The sequence below is a fragment of the Cynara cardunculus genome, assembly GCF_001531365.2.
Source record: "Cynara cardunculus var. scolymus isolate 2C chromosome LG 15, CcrdV1, whole genome shotgun sequence".
Classification (NCBI taxonomy): Eukaryota; Viridiplantae; Streptophyta; class Magnoliopsida; order Asterales; family Asteraceae; genus Cynara; species Cynara cardunculus.
Window position 1 is genome coordinate 15,372,082 of NC_037542.1, and position 16,642 is coordinate 15,388,723.

The 16,642-nt window shown below is 35.3% G+C and overlaps 2 protein-coding genes across 2 annotated transcripts; one reads left to right on the forward strand and one right to left on the reverse strand.

Moving 5' to 3' along the window:
- The first annotated feature begins 1,755 nt into the window (after positions 1–1,755).
- On the forward strand, positions 1,756–4,050 carry LOC112528809 (transcription factor KUA1-like). The gene is made up of 3 exons (XM_025139897.1): positions 1,756–2,177; positions 2,497–2,705; positions 3,277–4,050. The coding sequence occupies exons 1-3, from the start codon at positions 1,880–1,882 to the stop codon at positions 3,784–3,786; spliced, it is 1,017 nt and encodes a 338-aa protein (XP_024995665.1). The 5' UTR covers positions 1,756–1,879; the 3' UTR covers positions 3,787–4,050.
- A 10,625-nt stretch (positions 4,051–14,675) lies between these two features.
- Positions 14,676–16,303, reverse strand: LOC112527698 (aminoacylase-1-like). The gene has a single exon (XM_025138466.1). It carries the CDS (start codon positions 16,137–16,139, stop codon positions 14,826–14,828), a length of 1,314 nt encoding a protein of 437 aa, XP_024994234.1. The 5' UTR covers positions 16,140–16,303; the 3' UTR covers positions 14,676–14,825.
- Positions 16,304–16,642: the final 339 nt, after the last annotated feature.

The window sequence follows — 16,642 nt, forward strand, 5'->3', positions numbered from 1 at the left end:
AAATTCTTTAACAATTACAAAATCAATATCATTATGGATAGAATAAATCGAAATTACAAAACATGAACACGTATAAAAAAATATCAATATTACATAATCATCAATTATTGAGATTTTAAAGTTGTAACTTCCAATTAATGATTTGGGAGTTACATAAATCACAAATTACTTAATTACCCTTGTCATTAATATATGAGTTATATGTGAACCTAAAGAAAAGATAGAATATGATTGGTTGAACTTGGTTAACAAAATTAACACAAAAATCTTGGTTTGTATTTGAGCCAACCCATATATATATGTTAATGAGCCTCACTACGGATTAATGATCATCAAGTTCAACCAATCCTAATCTGTACCTTGCATAGGGATCCCCCAATAATCCTAAATATGCCCGTTCACTAGAAATTAAACCATATAGTCAATAGCCGATGTCGACTCCATGAGCCCGCATCATTGTGCCCCCAATGACCCAATGCTTATTTCTAGCTACAATATGGGAGTAACCACCCCATCAAACCAACTCAGGATTTACTCCATATTATCAATTGACGATGTCCGACTTACGAATAAAATACCAATTTTGTTGTAAAGCTCGAAAGTAATCCATAAGTGACATGATTGGTAATTTGCACATAAAACGGGACAATACATTCATCGACTCGACATTGTTAGAAGTCATAGTATTGTTACGTATTCTAGCGAAATATACCCTTGACCATATCTCGGATCCAACCTCGTCCATCAATGGAGCTCTGTTAGATACATTGTGTCGTAAACCCTGCATAAGCATGTCGAAGTCCACCACCTTATATACTTTGCATGTCTTCCAAAATATTCTTTTTTCTGCATCTTAACTCGTTTGTCCCTGGTGCTTGCATTCATCTCCAGATGGCGACAACAAAGAGCATGATGGGCCATTGGGAACATATTTGTAATTGCTTGGTTTATAAACGCAACCCTATATCTGCTAGTATCTTGAAATTTACCTTTCAATATATGACCCGATACTTTCAATAATTGAAATCATAAAGATTTGTACACCTTCACCTAAAACCGTTCTATCCTTTATAGATCAAATTACTGTATAATTCTACCAAACAACCATCAACGTACTGATAAATTGTACGATTACTATAGAAGTTGGAATTAAAATCAACTTATTGTTGAAAAAATAACGTACATCCACAATTAAAAATATTTGAAAACATGGAAAATGAGTTTTTTTTAGCCAAAATTGCTGATAGGGCTCAAAGCTTAATGAGATTAGGGTTTTAACCCTTTGCTGACATGTGGTATCTCTGTAAGTTGCGGATGTATTTCTGTAAATTTCCCGATTTAAAAATCCAGTTCGACCAAAACAATATAAGTACAAGGAGCTAAATGCAATTTATTCATATATTCGAGAGTAAATTACGATTTTCATCCTTTGATTTGTTGATAATTTCAATTTTCATCTTTGTAGTTTAGAAATTACGATTCTGTTATTATATTTTGTAATTTATTGTAATTTTCGTTTCTGATCTAATTTCTTAGTTTTAAGTACAAGGTAACAAAACAATAATAAGACCTACACATAGATGGAAATATCAACAAATTACAAATTATAAGGATGAAAATAGTAATTTTTAAACTATAAAGACAAAAGTTGCAATTTTGAACAAACCAAAGGGACTAAAAACGTAATTTACTCTATTTTAAAAATGGATCATGTATATAAAATCCATCCCCTTCACACTTTCTCTCTCATCCACCCCGTAACATAAAAACGATACCCATTTCTTGAGAGAGAAACTCAATCCAAATCAAATTTGACAAAACCCTAGCCATTCTCCGATCATGCACTGCAACTTCTCCCTCTAAACCCACACACACCGACATGACAAGGCGCTGCTCTCATTGCAGCAACAATGGCCACAACTCTCGGACCTGTCCTAATCGAGGTTTGAAGCTGTTTGGAGTACGAATTACGGATGGATCCATCCGTAAAAGTGCTAGTATGGGTAACTTGACCCACTACACCGGATCCGGAAGCGGTGCTTTCAACGCTTCATTCGCCGCCGCCGGCGCAGACCTCGATTCTCCAGGAGACACACCGGATCATAACGCCGCTGCCGACGGCTATGCATCGGAAGACTTTGTTGCGGGCTCTTCTTCTAGCCGTGAAAGAAAAAAAGGTCAGACCTCTATCTTTTTCCTTAATATTCCAATTTTTGCAATCATAAATTTCATAATTTAATGTTTTCTAGGGTTGGTTCGTAATTCCATCGTTTTATAATTTATTTGGTTCGACTAAATAATTATCTTGTAATCCTTCTTTTCCTGATTCTTTTATTCATAGTTGTCTGATAATTAATTAATCAGAGATAATTATCCGTACACACATTTTAGAATCTTAAGTTTTCCAAATCTTCTGATAACCATCCAAGGTAACAAACTATATGCTAAATGGGGTTGTTTCTTTATGTGAATGGGATCTGGATATTTGATTTCCAGGTGTTCCCTGGACAGAGGAAGAACATAGGATGTTTCTACTAGGGTTGCAGAAGCTCGGGAAAGGTGATTGGCGTGGGATTGCAAGAAATTATGTGATTTCAAGAACACCAACTCAAGTGGCTAGCCATGCCCAGAAATATTTTATCAGGCAAAGCAATATGTCGAGGAGAAAGAGACGGTCTAGCCTCTTCGATATTGTTGCTGATGATGTATGTATCTTTCATCTAGTTCACCTTTGCATATTTGTTGTGGTCCTTGCGGGTAGCAAAACAAAAGATAAGTAATCAGAATACAAAATGTTATGTTTTTTTTCAATCGCACATAGGCGAACCAGTATTTCTAGATGAAGGGAACAGTAGAGAAGAAAAATGCTTGCCCTTACTCTGTGACCTTAAGGTAAATGGTTTTGTCTCAGCAGAGTGCATGATTAGGAGCATAGGATGCTGGGGATGGTGCCCCTTCATCTTTAAGTTACTCTGACCAAAATGTAGGTAGAAAGGAATTTCCAAATATCTACACCAGAAATACTGAAAACCTTGTAAGGGCATTGCAATCGAGCCATTGCGTTGTTTGCCTTTTGACTTGCACTTTGCTAACTAAGCAATGAGGCCTCGTGGGAGTTTTCCTCCTGAGCTCATCATAGGTGATAGGACAACAGAAGTGAATTAAGACTTCCTATTTGAGTTGGGATTGAGGGCATCTCAAGATGCACGCTTGGTACAATGTATTATTTCTTAATTTGTTGCTTGTTCTTTCTGTTTTGGTTTCTTGAATGTGCAGCCTCTTGATCTTTCAATGATGGCTTCCCATGATTACAACGATGGAAACACTTCACAACCTGAGACTCAATCCATCAACGATCCTATGTGTGTTCCTACACTGGAGGAAAAAGAAGAAGAGTGTGAATCAACGGATTCTACCAATTCAAACATTGTGGAGGTAGCTGCTGACCTGACAACCAACCTGATGCATCAAGAGGGAAGGCAATACTGTTACCCGGGCATGTTTCCAGCATTTATACCTGTTGCTATTCCATTTTGGCCTGGGGGGTCGGTTCCAGGGCCACAAGCTGAGTCTCACAAGGTTCTTAAACCCACAGCAGTCCACTCAAAGAACCCGATCAATGTGGATGAGCTTGTGGGGCTGTCAAAACTGAGTTTAGGCAAATCAACTGGTGATGGTGGGCCGAATTCTTTAAAGCTAGTTGGAAGTCTAAGTAGGCCATCTGCATTTCATGCTAATAATCCCAATCAAGGGTCTACTGGCCATAGTCCAATTCATGCAGTGTAGGAGGTTGGGTAGATTATGATTTGGGCTTTAGCTGTATGCTTGTGAGCGAATTACCAGATGATGAATTCTGGGTATACAAAAAAGTGTAGTCTTAAAGGGTCATTTTCATTGTTGTTTGGAGAGAAAGAAGGCATAAAGTTGAATGTTAGTTTTGGTGATGTTTGATTTATGAACAAGAATAGAAATTAGTTGCAGAGTTGGTTTTGGAGTATTCAATTATAGTTGATGATAATGAATGAATGGGTTGAAGAGAAAGTTACCAAATTGTTGGTGTGTTTTCATGAATTATCCTTCTCTAAAATCATAGACATTAGGTTAAAAGTAAGAAAGATGAAGGATTCCAATCTTTGCAGAGTTGGTTTTGGAGTATTCAACACAAGTCCACAAGATTAATTAGGTAGCATCAAGACATTCATCAAGATCATGTGAATTCCCACTTTTCATCATATCATCATCATCGAGTATCTTAATAGCCTCTTAAGTCTGAGTCGATAAGAGGTTTGATGTTTCAGACTTTGTAATTTTTCAGTTATAAGAGATGGAAACGTCTGAGCGTGCTCTTGTACAACAAGAGGTCAAATCATGACTATAATGGTTCGGTCTGATATGTTTTCAGTTCGATTGGAGTACTATAATGCTTTGATTTTAGTGGTTCAGACTTCATTGCAGGTCTATATTTGATGAGTTATATTCGTTTGTTCTCTTTTCGTATGTTTTTAGAGCTAAGATTGGTAGATTGGGTTTAAGTTGATTACTGATCCAGTGGTTAGAACTTAAGGGGCTATTTATCAAACGTTTACCGAGTGTCATTTATCTTCCGGATGAGCATGACAATAACCTAGAATCTTACCTGATATGAGGTGTAGCGAGACCAAGAACCTTTTGAATGGGTTGACAAAGTTTCACCAGAAAAACCACAATCAGAAGTGTTCATAATGCGCTTACGTTTGGATGGTTATCAGTGGGTCGTAATAAATGATATAATTAACAACTCAAAGTTGTAGATTCTCACTTTCCTGCAAGAGATCCGGCGGAAAAAAGTTTTCCTGAATTTATACCATCCGTTCTTTTATATGGGGCTACACGTTGAACCTAAACCAAATACCTTTTTTCATACCTGGAAAGTTTCATTCGTTTCTTCACTCGGACCAATCCGCCTACCTGACTTCTTCTAAAGTGATTTATGTATTTACCCCCAATAATGCTATCGTGTGTGTTGTATCATTATGGAAGAAGGTTCGACCAAAGTGTGGACTTCAACGAGAACAAAAAAAATGGATTTACTTCCATTTGGTATTTTGGCCAAAATACCTTGACTCCTTGATAATCAATCAAATCGTCTACGTTGATGATTGAATTCAGTTCTCTAATCTCATGTTTAGTAAGTCCCGAGCTCTTTCTTATATATTGAGGATCATCGAAATAAGCAAGAATACTACTTATATGGAGAATATCATTTCTAGGGATTTCAATTGAGATACCGGAAGAAGGTATTTGTTGGTTCTCCCCTTCTTTAATCGATCCGAGTGGGATGATGAATCTATTTCTTCGCCTCTTTGCCAATAAATCATAGTTCCCGTTGAGAATAGCAGGATATCTAAGATTACAACGACCATTAAAGTTTTAAATGGTGGAATTGGGCCTCGAAGCATTTTCCCTCGACGAGACGAGGCGTAACCCCTAGGCGGATATATATATATATATATATATATATATATCTTCTAGTCCTTCGTACGGTCACGATCGGATTTGACTGGTCAAAATTTACAGCTATTTGAAAAATAGAGGGGGTTGTTTCATAACATTTACGAATATGCAACAAATGAGTTTATATATGAACTCGTGTTATTCACATATGAACTATATGTTCATATGTGGACCTATCTGATTCACATATGTTCATATGTAAACTCGTGTGATTTACATATGAATTATTTTAACCGATTCACATATGAATCTACGGATTCATATGTGAATCACAGGGGTTCATTGCCGCTTATTTGTAAAAGTTACGAAATTACTCTTCTATCTTCCATATACCCATATGATAAACTATCCGGTGCTTTATAATTAAAACCGCAAATATTGATGAAACAAAGGGTTAGCATCACTACTTTATTTCTCAAATAAACATTTCCATATATATATATATATATATATATATATGTGTGTTATAGACAGAGAGGGTTGAGGTCTATTGAGAGAGGGGCGGCGCCGTACATTGTTGACTGCAACACTGTTAAAAGGCTTTGGGAGAGGAGAAATTGGTCAAAATAATCATTCCTCTTAAATAAACAAAACAGGTCTTCTAGTCATTCATCTCTCTTATTTACCCAACTATCATTACGTGTGCAAGTCTAAGTCTTCACTTACGGACCCAACTGAAAAACAAAAAAAGAAAAACAAACAAATTGTAGGTCTAGCCGTTGCAATCATGGACTCGAGTCAAATCTTATAAAAAATTATCTTTCAATTGGGTCCATAAGTGGCAGACGTGAAACTTCTGAATGTAGTGATATTTAGATAGATCAAGGAGAGGAATGTTAGGAAACCAATTAACGTGGGAGAAATGGCTATTTTGGTCAATTTCTCTTGAGAGAGAGAGAGAGATAGCAGCCGTGCTTCTTTGACCTTAGAAAGTGTTTTGATTGCGAGTATGCCTCCTCACCACTCACCGCCTCAATCAACTAAGGCGTACGCCTTGTCCTGGGCTTGTTTTTCTATCGCCTTGCCTCATTCGATCTTTAAAACCATGGTTATCGTCAAGCGTGCCTAAAAAGGCAAAGATGACGGTGTTGAGAAGCTGAATGAGAAATTAGGGGAAGTCCACGATGTCGGTGGGAAGATGGATTTGGAGGAAGGAAAAGCCAAAGAAGAAAGATTTGGAGGGTGGAAAGGAAGAATATGACAAAACCAAAGAGAAGAAGGTGGTGAAAGGGATCAACAATGGCAGAAGAGGGTTGAATGAAGAGAGAATGATGGTGGTGAATATGGGAGTGGGTCTTCTTTCTTACACCATGTGGTTCAGTGTCACATAAAATCACTTGTATATTTCCAAGTAATATATGGTGATATGAGTGTGTTCAAAAACTTGATTATAAATTGTTTTTAAATGCAAAGATCGAAGTCAAAACAACTCACGAGCAAAAATCATTCGATCTGTCGCCTCATCTTCATTAGAACGTAGCATAGAAGGAAAATATTCTCTTGATTTTCAAGATACTTGAACACAGAAACCCTAAATTTAGTTTGTAATGGGAGTAGAGTAGTTGTTACACAAATCGAGCCGACAGTGGTGGTGGATGAAGAACCATAAGCGAGCAACCCAGAATCCCTGAATCAAGCCGACAATGGCGGTGCATCTCGTCCTAGAACGAGAGTGGTCGGTTGTGGCCGGAGAAGTGGATGCGGGGTTGGGATTCGCCGGAGAAGGGGATGGAGGTGGAATCGCCGGGGGAGAGTTGGGTCACGGTTCACGTTCCAGGTTTTAGAATTTATGTGTGTATAATTTTAGTTTATTAAATACGTAATATATAATTTTAGTTCATTGAAAAAATATCAGAGTAAACTTTAATTTTAGTCCCTCAGGTTTAGTGAAAGGTTTAAAAGTTGGACCTGAACTTTGATAAGTTTAGAAATCATCTTCGTGGTTTTCATTTTGTTTTGAAAATGGTCTTTGATTACTAACTTCGTTAAACAATGCCTGTTAAGTGTGAGGCAGTTTAATCTTTTTACCAATTTTCCTTTAAAAATTAAAATATACATTATATTATCTATGTTATAAATATATGACGTACAATAATACATAAATGTGATTTCTTCCTTACAACTTCGACAAGGACTGGTAAGATAGGCGGACAATGGGGAGGAGGGGCGAAGAAAACCCTTTGACGAGATGGTGTAGTGGTGGAGAGGCAGAGGTCGGGGAAGGTGAAAGGCGAAGGGGGTGGGGTAACCGGTGGAGATTGGTGAAGGTGAAGGTTAAATGGGCGAGATGTGGAGTACTTGAAGGAGGGGAGGGTGTCGTATATATGCATAAGATCATATATGTATATAATATATTATATATTCTTTCTTTTGAAGCAAAAAAGAAATAAACGGGAAAATAAAAATACCCTTCATTTTTTTAACTGGCATTTTTAACAGAGTTAGTGATCAAGGACTACTTTTAGATCAAAATAAAAACCATAAGGATGATTTCTAGGCTTATCAAAGCTTAGGTCCCACTTTCAAGTTTTTCACTAAATCTCAAGGACTAAAATTGGAATTTACTCAAAAATTAAGATACTTATGTGAAAAATAAGGGTTTGCCCCTCGTATAAAAGACAAGTGAGGGTGGGGTGTTTATGAGTTGGGTTGAAAATATTTCAACAACCCAATTCAATGTTTGCAGTTTGAGTAACCCAACCCAAATCAAAGTGCAACTCAATCCAAACCATATGAGTTGGTCGGGTTGATACTTTGGTACATTAAAATATATATGTTACCTTAAATATGTTGTTTTCTCTATTTATAATTCCTTTTTCATCATCAATTATTTTGGTATAACTTATCCATACTCCTGAGTATATATCATATTAAAAAATTGATATAATGATAGAAAAGGAGTTGAACAATTGGTTGAACCGTAGATGCGATGATTTACTTCACGGGCGAGGTCTCTAGTTCATGTCCAGGATAGTCCAGCTGCGCCAGCGAAAAGAATAGAAGAAGGTCTGACTCCTTCATGCATACTTCACTTGGCTCGGGGGGATATAGCTCAGTTGGTAGAGCTCCGCTCTTGCAATTGGTTCGTTGCGATTACAGGTTGGATGTCTAATTGTGCAGGCAGTAATGATAGTATCTTGTACCTGAAYCGGTGGCTCACTTTTTCTAAGTAATCGGGAAGGGACCGAAACACGCCACTTAAAGAATCTACTAAAACAAAGATGGGTTGTCAAGAACGTAGAGGAGGTAGGATGGGCAGTTGGTCAGATCTAGTATGGATCATACATGGACGGTAGTTGGAGTCGTTAGGGTTCCCTTATCGGGGATCCTTGGGGAAGAGGATCAAGTTAGCCCTTGAACAACTTGATGGACTATCTCTCTTCAACCCTTGGAACGTAATGCAACAAAAGGAAGGAAAACCCATGGAATTCAACTACTTTTCTCAATTGGCTTATATATGTTAAAATTTATTGAACACATAGACGAATTATATATAGGCGAAGAAAAGTTTGAATATATATGATTTTGATTGAATTCATGCGTCTAATTCTAACAACCTTAGTAACTTGTCCACACCTCCTCAGTCCATCGACACTCCTCAACGGCCACTTGTTTATACTGTTAATTATGCTTGTATTGATATGAAGATTATTTGAATGCTTGTATAAGTAGTGATAAGCGATACAATATACATCAACATGTTATGTGAATGTTCAATAGTTTTAGTGCATCTAGAGCTCGTTGGTAAATATGTCAATTTAAATAAATTTATAACTTCAATTTTTGCAATGTTGGTACAATATTATACCAACATGTACCAACTGAAAAAAGTTGGTATCAAGTATAGTTTGTTGGTACATGACATAATATTTTGTGTACCAATTATAATTGATTGGTACATGCCATATAGAAGAAAAAAAACATAATATTGTACCATGTTCAACCCTACTTCATATCATATTGAGATAAGAGCTTCTTATCCAATAAGAAACAAGTAAATAACTCTAAAACTAAAACATGTTTCTAGTAAATTTCATTCTTTTATTTTGATCGAGTCAGATCAGATCTAAAGATGGTCAAATGGACCCGATCACATCGGAGACCGACCGGTGGACCGTAATTGATTTGGGCCCGTCCCAATACTGATTTTTTTGCCATCTCTAATCAGATCTAATTTTTTATAGAATACATAAACTTAACTTTGTATATTATATTATATTACACGACACTCCCTTATCTTTTAACCAATTACCGAACACCCCTTGGTTTTGTAAATGTTTGTTGAACACACCCTGTAACTTGTAAAATTAGTTTTTACATTATAAACACTTATATTAGAAGAGAAAAACATACATATATTTCAATTAATTGTAACTTATTCAGAGTGAATTAGAATTGCAGATTATAATTGATTCAAATTGGTTATTCAAATCAATAAATGTTAATAAACATCACAATTTGATATTACTTTAATACGAAAACTAATTGTGGACTACAATTAAAATTTAGGGGCCGTTTATCAAACACTTACCCGGTAAGCGCTTACCGTTAAATTTAACACTATCATTTACTTACCAGATAAGATTTTAGTCCACCAAAACGGTATTGTATGCAACAATTTACCTGGTAAACGCTTACCATGGTAAGGGTCATCGCCTTCACTTACCGGGTAAGATTCTTGATCCTTGCCATATTCATTCGGTAAGGTAAAAAGACTTGGTGTTCACTTACCCGAGTAAGCGTTTGGTAAACGGCCCCTTAGAGTTGTTCAACAGGTGGTACAACTCGTTCCACTCGTTAAAAAAGCAGGCTTATACAATTATTCTCGAAAAAATTGGCAGGTTTGGACAGGACCGCTAAAATCAATGGACGACCTTGGGTAATGAAAAAAAGAATTTGGACAAGTCCGTCCAACCAGTTATATTATTATAGTTGATCAAACTTTATATATAATTAATAATTTACTGTTTTTTATTAAAAAGATTTAAAAGTAGTTTTGAGTTGGATTCCCTTTACTGAGTGACAACTGTCACCTAAATATATATAATATATGATATGTTATATTGTTATACGATATGTCTTAAATCTCGATCTTGAAATAACCCAGATTTTAAAAGTTGATAAATTATTAGAGAGAAAATGTCCTTAGTCCATATATTGTGAAACTGTTTTTTTCATATGCTATGTACATTGATATTGTTACGTCTTATTTTATGCTCGAAAGAACTAATGTAATTTAAATGACTTTACATAACTTATGATTTTTATATAATTATTGTTTTTCAAATGTAAAAATTAAGCCCGTTAGCCTGTGGATGAACCCGGCCGCTTATAAAGTTGGTACGGGCAAAGTCCATAAATCCACAAAAACGGACTTGAATTTACTATACTAGACCCGTTAGACAAAAAAATATATTAGACCCAATCCAAATTCGTAAATCATCACCTCTGAATTAAATACACACAACACTCTCTCGATAAGAAAAAATAGGTTGTTTTTTCACTCATTTTGTCTTTTATAAAAAGGTTAAATGCATGAAATAACAATCTACTTTCATAAATTTTATTATTATAGCATTCTACTTTTATTTTTCTTTATTACAACAAATTACTTTCAAATTATTTTTTATTAAAGTATCGCACTTTAAAAGATCTACTCATTATAGCAATGAGTAACCTGTTTTGTTATCTTTTAAACCGGTTAACCTCTTGACTTTTTTTGCTTGTGTGACTTTAATGAAGTGATGTGGATGATGCATCATTTTGATGACTAAATTAAAATAAAAATAAAAACCTATTTCAAATTATTATTAGTGATTTTCATTTTTCATTGTTATGATTTAAAAAAACATTTAATTTTTATGACTTTTTCTTATTAAGTTGCATTCAAATTAAATATTCTAGAGTAAAATATTTCTTAAATAAATATGATACATTATTTTCGAGATATATTTTGTTTGTAAAAAATGTAACTTTTCTTATTTTATGTTGTTCAAAAAAATACATATCTTTTAAAGTTTTCTATAAAATGTTAACGAAATAAATTGTGTTTTACCATTTTTTAATATTGTTATATTAATAAATAATTAAAAAATCTAATTAATTTAATACATTTATACGTCAAGTAAGCTTTTTGAACAAATATAATATATTTTCTAAAAGATAATTCTTTTTTTTTTTTGGTAAAAAAGAAACAATTCTTATTTTTTTTAAACACATTTTTAAAAAAAATATTAGCAAGATAAGTTGTCTTCTACTAGTTTTATTAATATTGGTATATTAATGAATAATTTAGAATTTTTTAAATTCATTTAATATATTTATTAAATAACAAGTAAAATATCTAAATATTAAAATTAAAAGTGTACGTTATTTAATAAGAACCAGTAGATATTATAATAAAATAATTTTGAAAGTACAATGTTGTAATAAGAAAGTTACATCAATATAGTACATATGTGGACAGTCTACGTGGACAATGAAGTGATATAAAAACCTTGCATAATGAATAAATTTAAATCAAAAGGTTACCCAATGTTATAATAGATAAATTGTTCAAAGTACTCTATTCTAATAAAAAATAGTTTAAAAGTATATTACTATAACAAGAAAAACTAAAATTAAAATGCTATAATAAAAAAATTTATGAAAATAATTGTTATTTTGTAATTTTACCCTTCATAAAATGTATGTGTTTGAATTTAAGATCACCAGGAACCCCATTGTTGGAATCATTGAACAGTGTACTTTTATTCCTCTCTTTCTTGTTTTGAAATCAATTGAGAATTTTGTAGCTTTCATTTGTATGTTTTGAAAATATAAATTAACGGAACCGGTGGATCACTTGAGTGCAATGTGGAAGCCATGAAAGAATATCTTAAACTCTTCGATCGTATGGTCAACCTCGTCGCCGATCATCCTGTATAACTCTCTCATTCCTTTCTTTCTTGATTTTATTCGTCGTGTTTGCAGATGGAATTTTGGGCTTTTCTTGCAGGTATCATCTGAAATTTCACTTGTTTAATTTATACTTCCATAATAATGGCTAAACTTGATTTCGTTTTGGGGAAAACATTTGAAGCTATTCCACCAAATACTAGTAATTGCGAGTAAGCAACATCAATTTTAGATTTGATTTCAAAAGTCCAATGTATTTTGCCACGAAAGAAGCTGTAAATTGATAACTTCGATAAGTACATGTTTGATACTTGATGGTGTTCGTAAATGAAATTTCAATGTTTGTTTAGCTGCTATTAATTTACAGACAAGACTAAATTTGTCATTCTTTAAATACTTTTTCTGTATATTTATTTGCATTTTGTTATGTTTGGGCTTTGAGAAGTTTAACAGGCCTATGCTTGTTAGGAAAGAGTTGTGATCATTGATCTGGTAATCCTTTTCTTTAATTACGCAAGATGATAAGCAAGGCTGTTGTGACTTGTAGATATCTCTGTTTACCGGTTCCTAACAGTTACCGGCTATATATCCACATTATGTTAATCTCAGAAGAGGATCGGAGGCCAAAAGGTTGAGATTCTATGTTGATGAACCTGCTTACCCTCATCTTCATTGTGTAATTTTCTACCAAAACATGTATCATAATAATTTCTATTACCATATGTTGATGGAAAACGGAAATGGTTGCCATTGGCCCCAAATATTGGATGTTATGCACAAGCAGAACTTGAAACAACTAGAGGATGGTTTTATCATTCACAGTCCCACCTCAACTTCAACCCAAGTGAGTAAGATTGTTATTGAGGCTCTTACATGGATTTTCATTTAGTACTAAGTTGTGTGTACTTTGTACTCTAATGTAAAACATATTGAGGGGAAAACCGTTATTTTCTTACTTCTAGCTAGCGTAGATCCTTATGAACATTGAAATCTATCTTGCACTTCATTTTAGGGTTGGCAAGTTGCTTTTTTTTCCTAATGTATTTGTTCGACTCAATGTTTTCTTTGTGTTTCACTTAATTTCAATGTATAGTGGTGGCCTGGTGGATTGGTGAAGTGTCAACACATGCTGTTGTATATGCTCGACTTATAATTTCGTTGATTTATTGAATATTTTCAATCTATTACACTAGTTTTATATTTATATATATATATATATATATATATATATATATAATCTTGTAATATTTGTCCATACCAATTTCACTGATTTGTATAAAGGGATTTACACCTGTTACCTTTGGAGATATTACCACCTACCACCTAGGCGTAATCTAGGGTTTTTGTTTGCTAGTTTACCAAACAATTAATTCAGATGCTTAATGTGTTAAGAATCTTAGACTTTTACCAGTTCTTAGCATGATGGTGAATGTCTTTTGTGATGATTCTTTTTAGAAACAAAGTATATTATTTATTTTTTGGGGGGGGGGGGGGGGGGGGTTGTTTCTTTATGTAAATGGGATCTGGGTATTTGATATACAGAGGAAGGAGATAGGATGTTTCTACTAGAGGGAAAGGTGATTGGCGTGGGATTGCAAGAAATTATGTGATTTCAAGTAGCTAGCAAAGTAGCCATGCCCATATATTTTCAGGCAAAACAATATGTCAAGGAGAAAGAAACGGTCTAGCCTCTTCGATATGGTTGCTGATCATGTACGCATCTTGTTGGGTTCCTTGCGGATAGCCAAACAAAAGATAAGTAATCACAACACAAAAAGTTATGTGGTTCATCCATGAACCAAGGCAAACTAGCAGTTCCTAGGCTTCACTTTACTAACCGAGCAATGAAACATGTTTTAAGGTGTTTGATTTATGAACAAGAATAGGGGGATGTTTAAATTAGTCGCAGAGTAGGTTGGAAGTAATATTTATGGATTGTTCTACTCCTAATTCAAAGAAATTGGTGTATGCATGCTGATGCTTCAAGTATTTACTTGATAATTGTTGTTCTTCCTGTTTCACGAATTCTGACTTATCCTTCTTAAAGGACATCTCCCAAGATCACAAATCGTCGGGAAAGTTCCCTCCGGGCTCTCTCAGCTACTTCTGAACTTTCTAGCAACAAGCCCCCTTCAGGGGGCGGATGGGAGGAGTGCGAGAGCTGAGCCCGCATGCTCTGTCAGCTAGTGGACACAAGCAGAATGGGACCTATGCTCAAGCTCAATATCATATGGGTTGTGTTCAACATTAAAAAAAGATGATAGAAAGGAGGGCAATCTTTGGAATTGAACAACAACAGCCAACACTGGTCTCCATTTTAATCAGTAACATTCAATGCTTTCACTTACTTGAAATATAAACAAAAGAGTAGCATGTTATTCAAACAAAGTTATAAAATGAGAGATGGAATTCAAACATTACTGCCAATATGACACTTACTCAAAGGAACTCAGTGACTTGATGATGGATTCATATATCTTAATTCCCTCCAAAAAAGTTGAATCCTTCAAATACTCGTTATGATCGTGGAGTAAAATTGGGGTGTTCTTCATAGGAGAAAAACCAAATGTGGGGATCCCAAGTTGTCTCAAATATCTAGCATCTGTTGTAGAAGACAATATCTCAGGCTTGGAAAGTTCCCCACCGCAGGCTTTAATAGCATCTTTGAAAACACTCCACCATGGATTTGAATCATTTGTAGCAGTCATCAAAGGCCTCCCCATATAATCCCTCAAGGGTCCCTTCTCAACAATATCATAACTCATGTTCCTTGTTGCAGGTGCCCATTCTTCACCAATTCGCTTCTTCAACAGATCCGGATCAACAGTTGGTGGCAACCGAACATCATAACCTGCTTCCGCCTCAGACGGTTGCATATTCATTGCAAAGTTACCATCCCCGGAAGGAATTCCTGCTTTCAAATAAACCAGGTTAGCCGAAATAACCTCCGAGTTTGCCAACACCCCAGCCTTAACCAAGTCAAACTGATTTTCTCTAAACTTGGACACAACCTCAACACTCTTCATTAAATTCTCCATGGCACTATTATCAAACATCCTTGAACCATGTCCCGGCATACCAACAGCCTTAATAACAAGATTCCAAGGAGATCTATCTGCATAAAAAACCCGATACTGATCAGTAGTCGAAGCCTGCCCCTCGTCTAGAAAGAAGCCAACATTCAGCTGTTTGAACTCCTTTGATTCAACAAACTTGGCCATCCCATGCAAACCACCAATTTCCTCATCAGGCACATAAGATATATGAACTGTTCGTATAGGTGTGAAGTGAGGGTCTGTTAGAATGATGTTTCTAATGGCTTCTAGGTACTGGATGGCGATGCACTTGTCATCCTGGGCTCCTCGAGCAAAGATGTTGCCATCATCAGTTCTGACTGCAGAGAAGGGTGGATGAGACCATTTGGAGGGTTCAGCAGGGACTGAATCAATATGGGAGTTGAGAAGGATGGATTGGAGTGATGGGTTTGAGCCAGGGAAAGTGACGAGGAGGAGAGGCTTGTCTGGGGTGGCTGGGTACAAGGTTCGAGTGTGGAGGTTGGGGATGGATTTGGCCAAGGAATCGAGGAAGGAAACGGCGGTGGAGTAGTCTGGATGTGGGTGTGCAGTCTTTATTCTGAGGTAGTTCTGAAAGCGAGAGATAGATGCTTCAGCATCTACAGGTGGTACTGGTTGAGCTGTTGTTGCCGAGAGAAAGAGGAGTAACAAGGTGTACCAAATTGGTTTGACCATGGTGGTGGTTACAGATCCTGCACTTTTTCAACACAGAAGATTAGGGTTCAACCCCTAAATCCAATTCCTATTTATCATTTGGAATTGAATCTTGAGTCTAAAGTCTTAACCTAGGGTTTCAAGTTTCAGCAGAGTGGATAATATAAATGGGGAGCAAAGGTGCCGTCTAAATCTGGAGCTAAAAGATGTTTTTGTTGATATATTTATCATCATGATTTCCACACTTGTCATTTTCAGACCAATTTCATCCTTTGATTCTTTTTTTCTTCTAAAAACAAAGATTTATCTCTTAATAATTTATAAACTGTTTTTTAATATGATTATTAAAAAATAAACAAATAATTCATTCTTTTTACGATCATCGGTTAAATTCTAATGATAAAATGGGTTGTTTTTGGGTTTTTGATCTGAGGAGATATTAAGTAGTAGGATTAAAATTAAAGAAATTATAGAATTGCAATACAGCGAGATACATCATGATTTTAATATTTCATTTTATTATT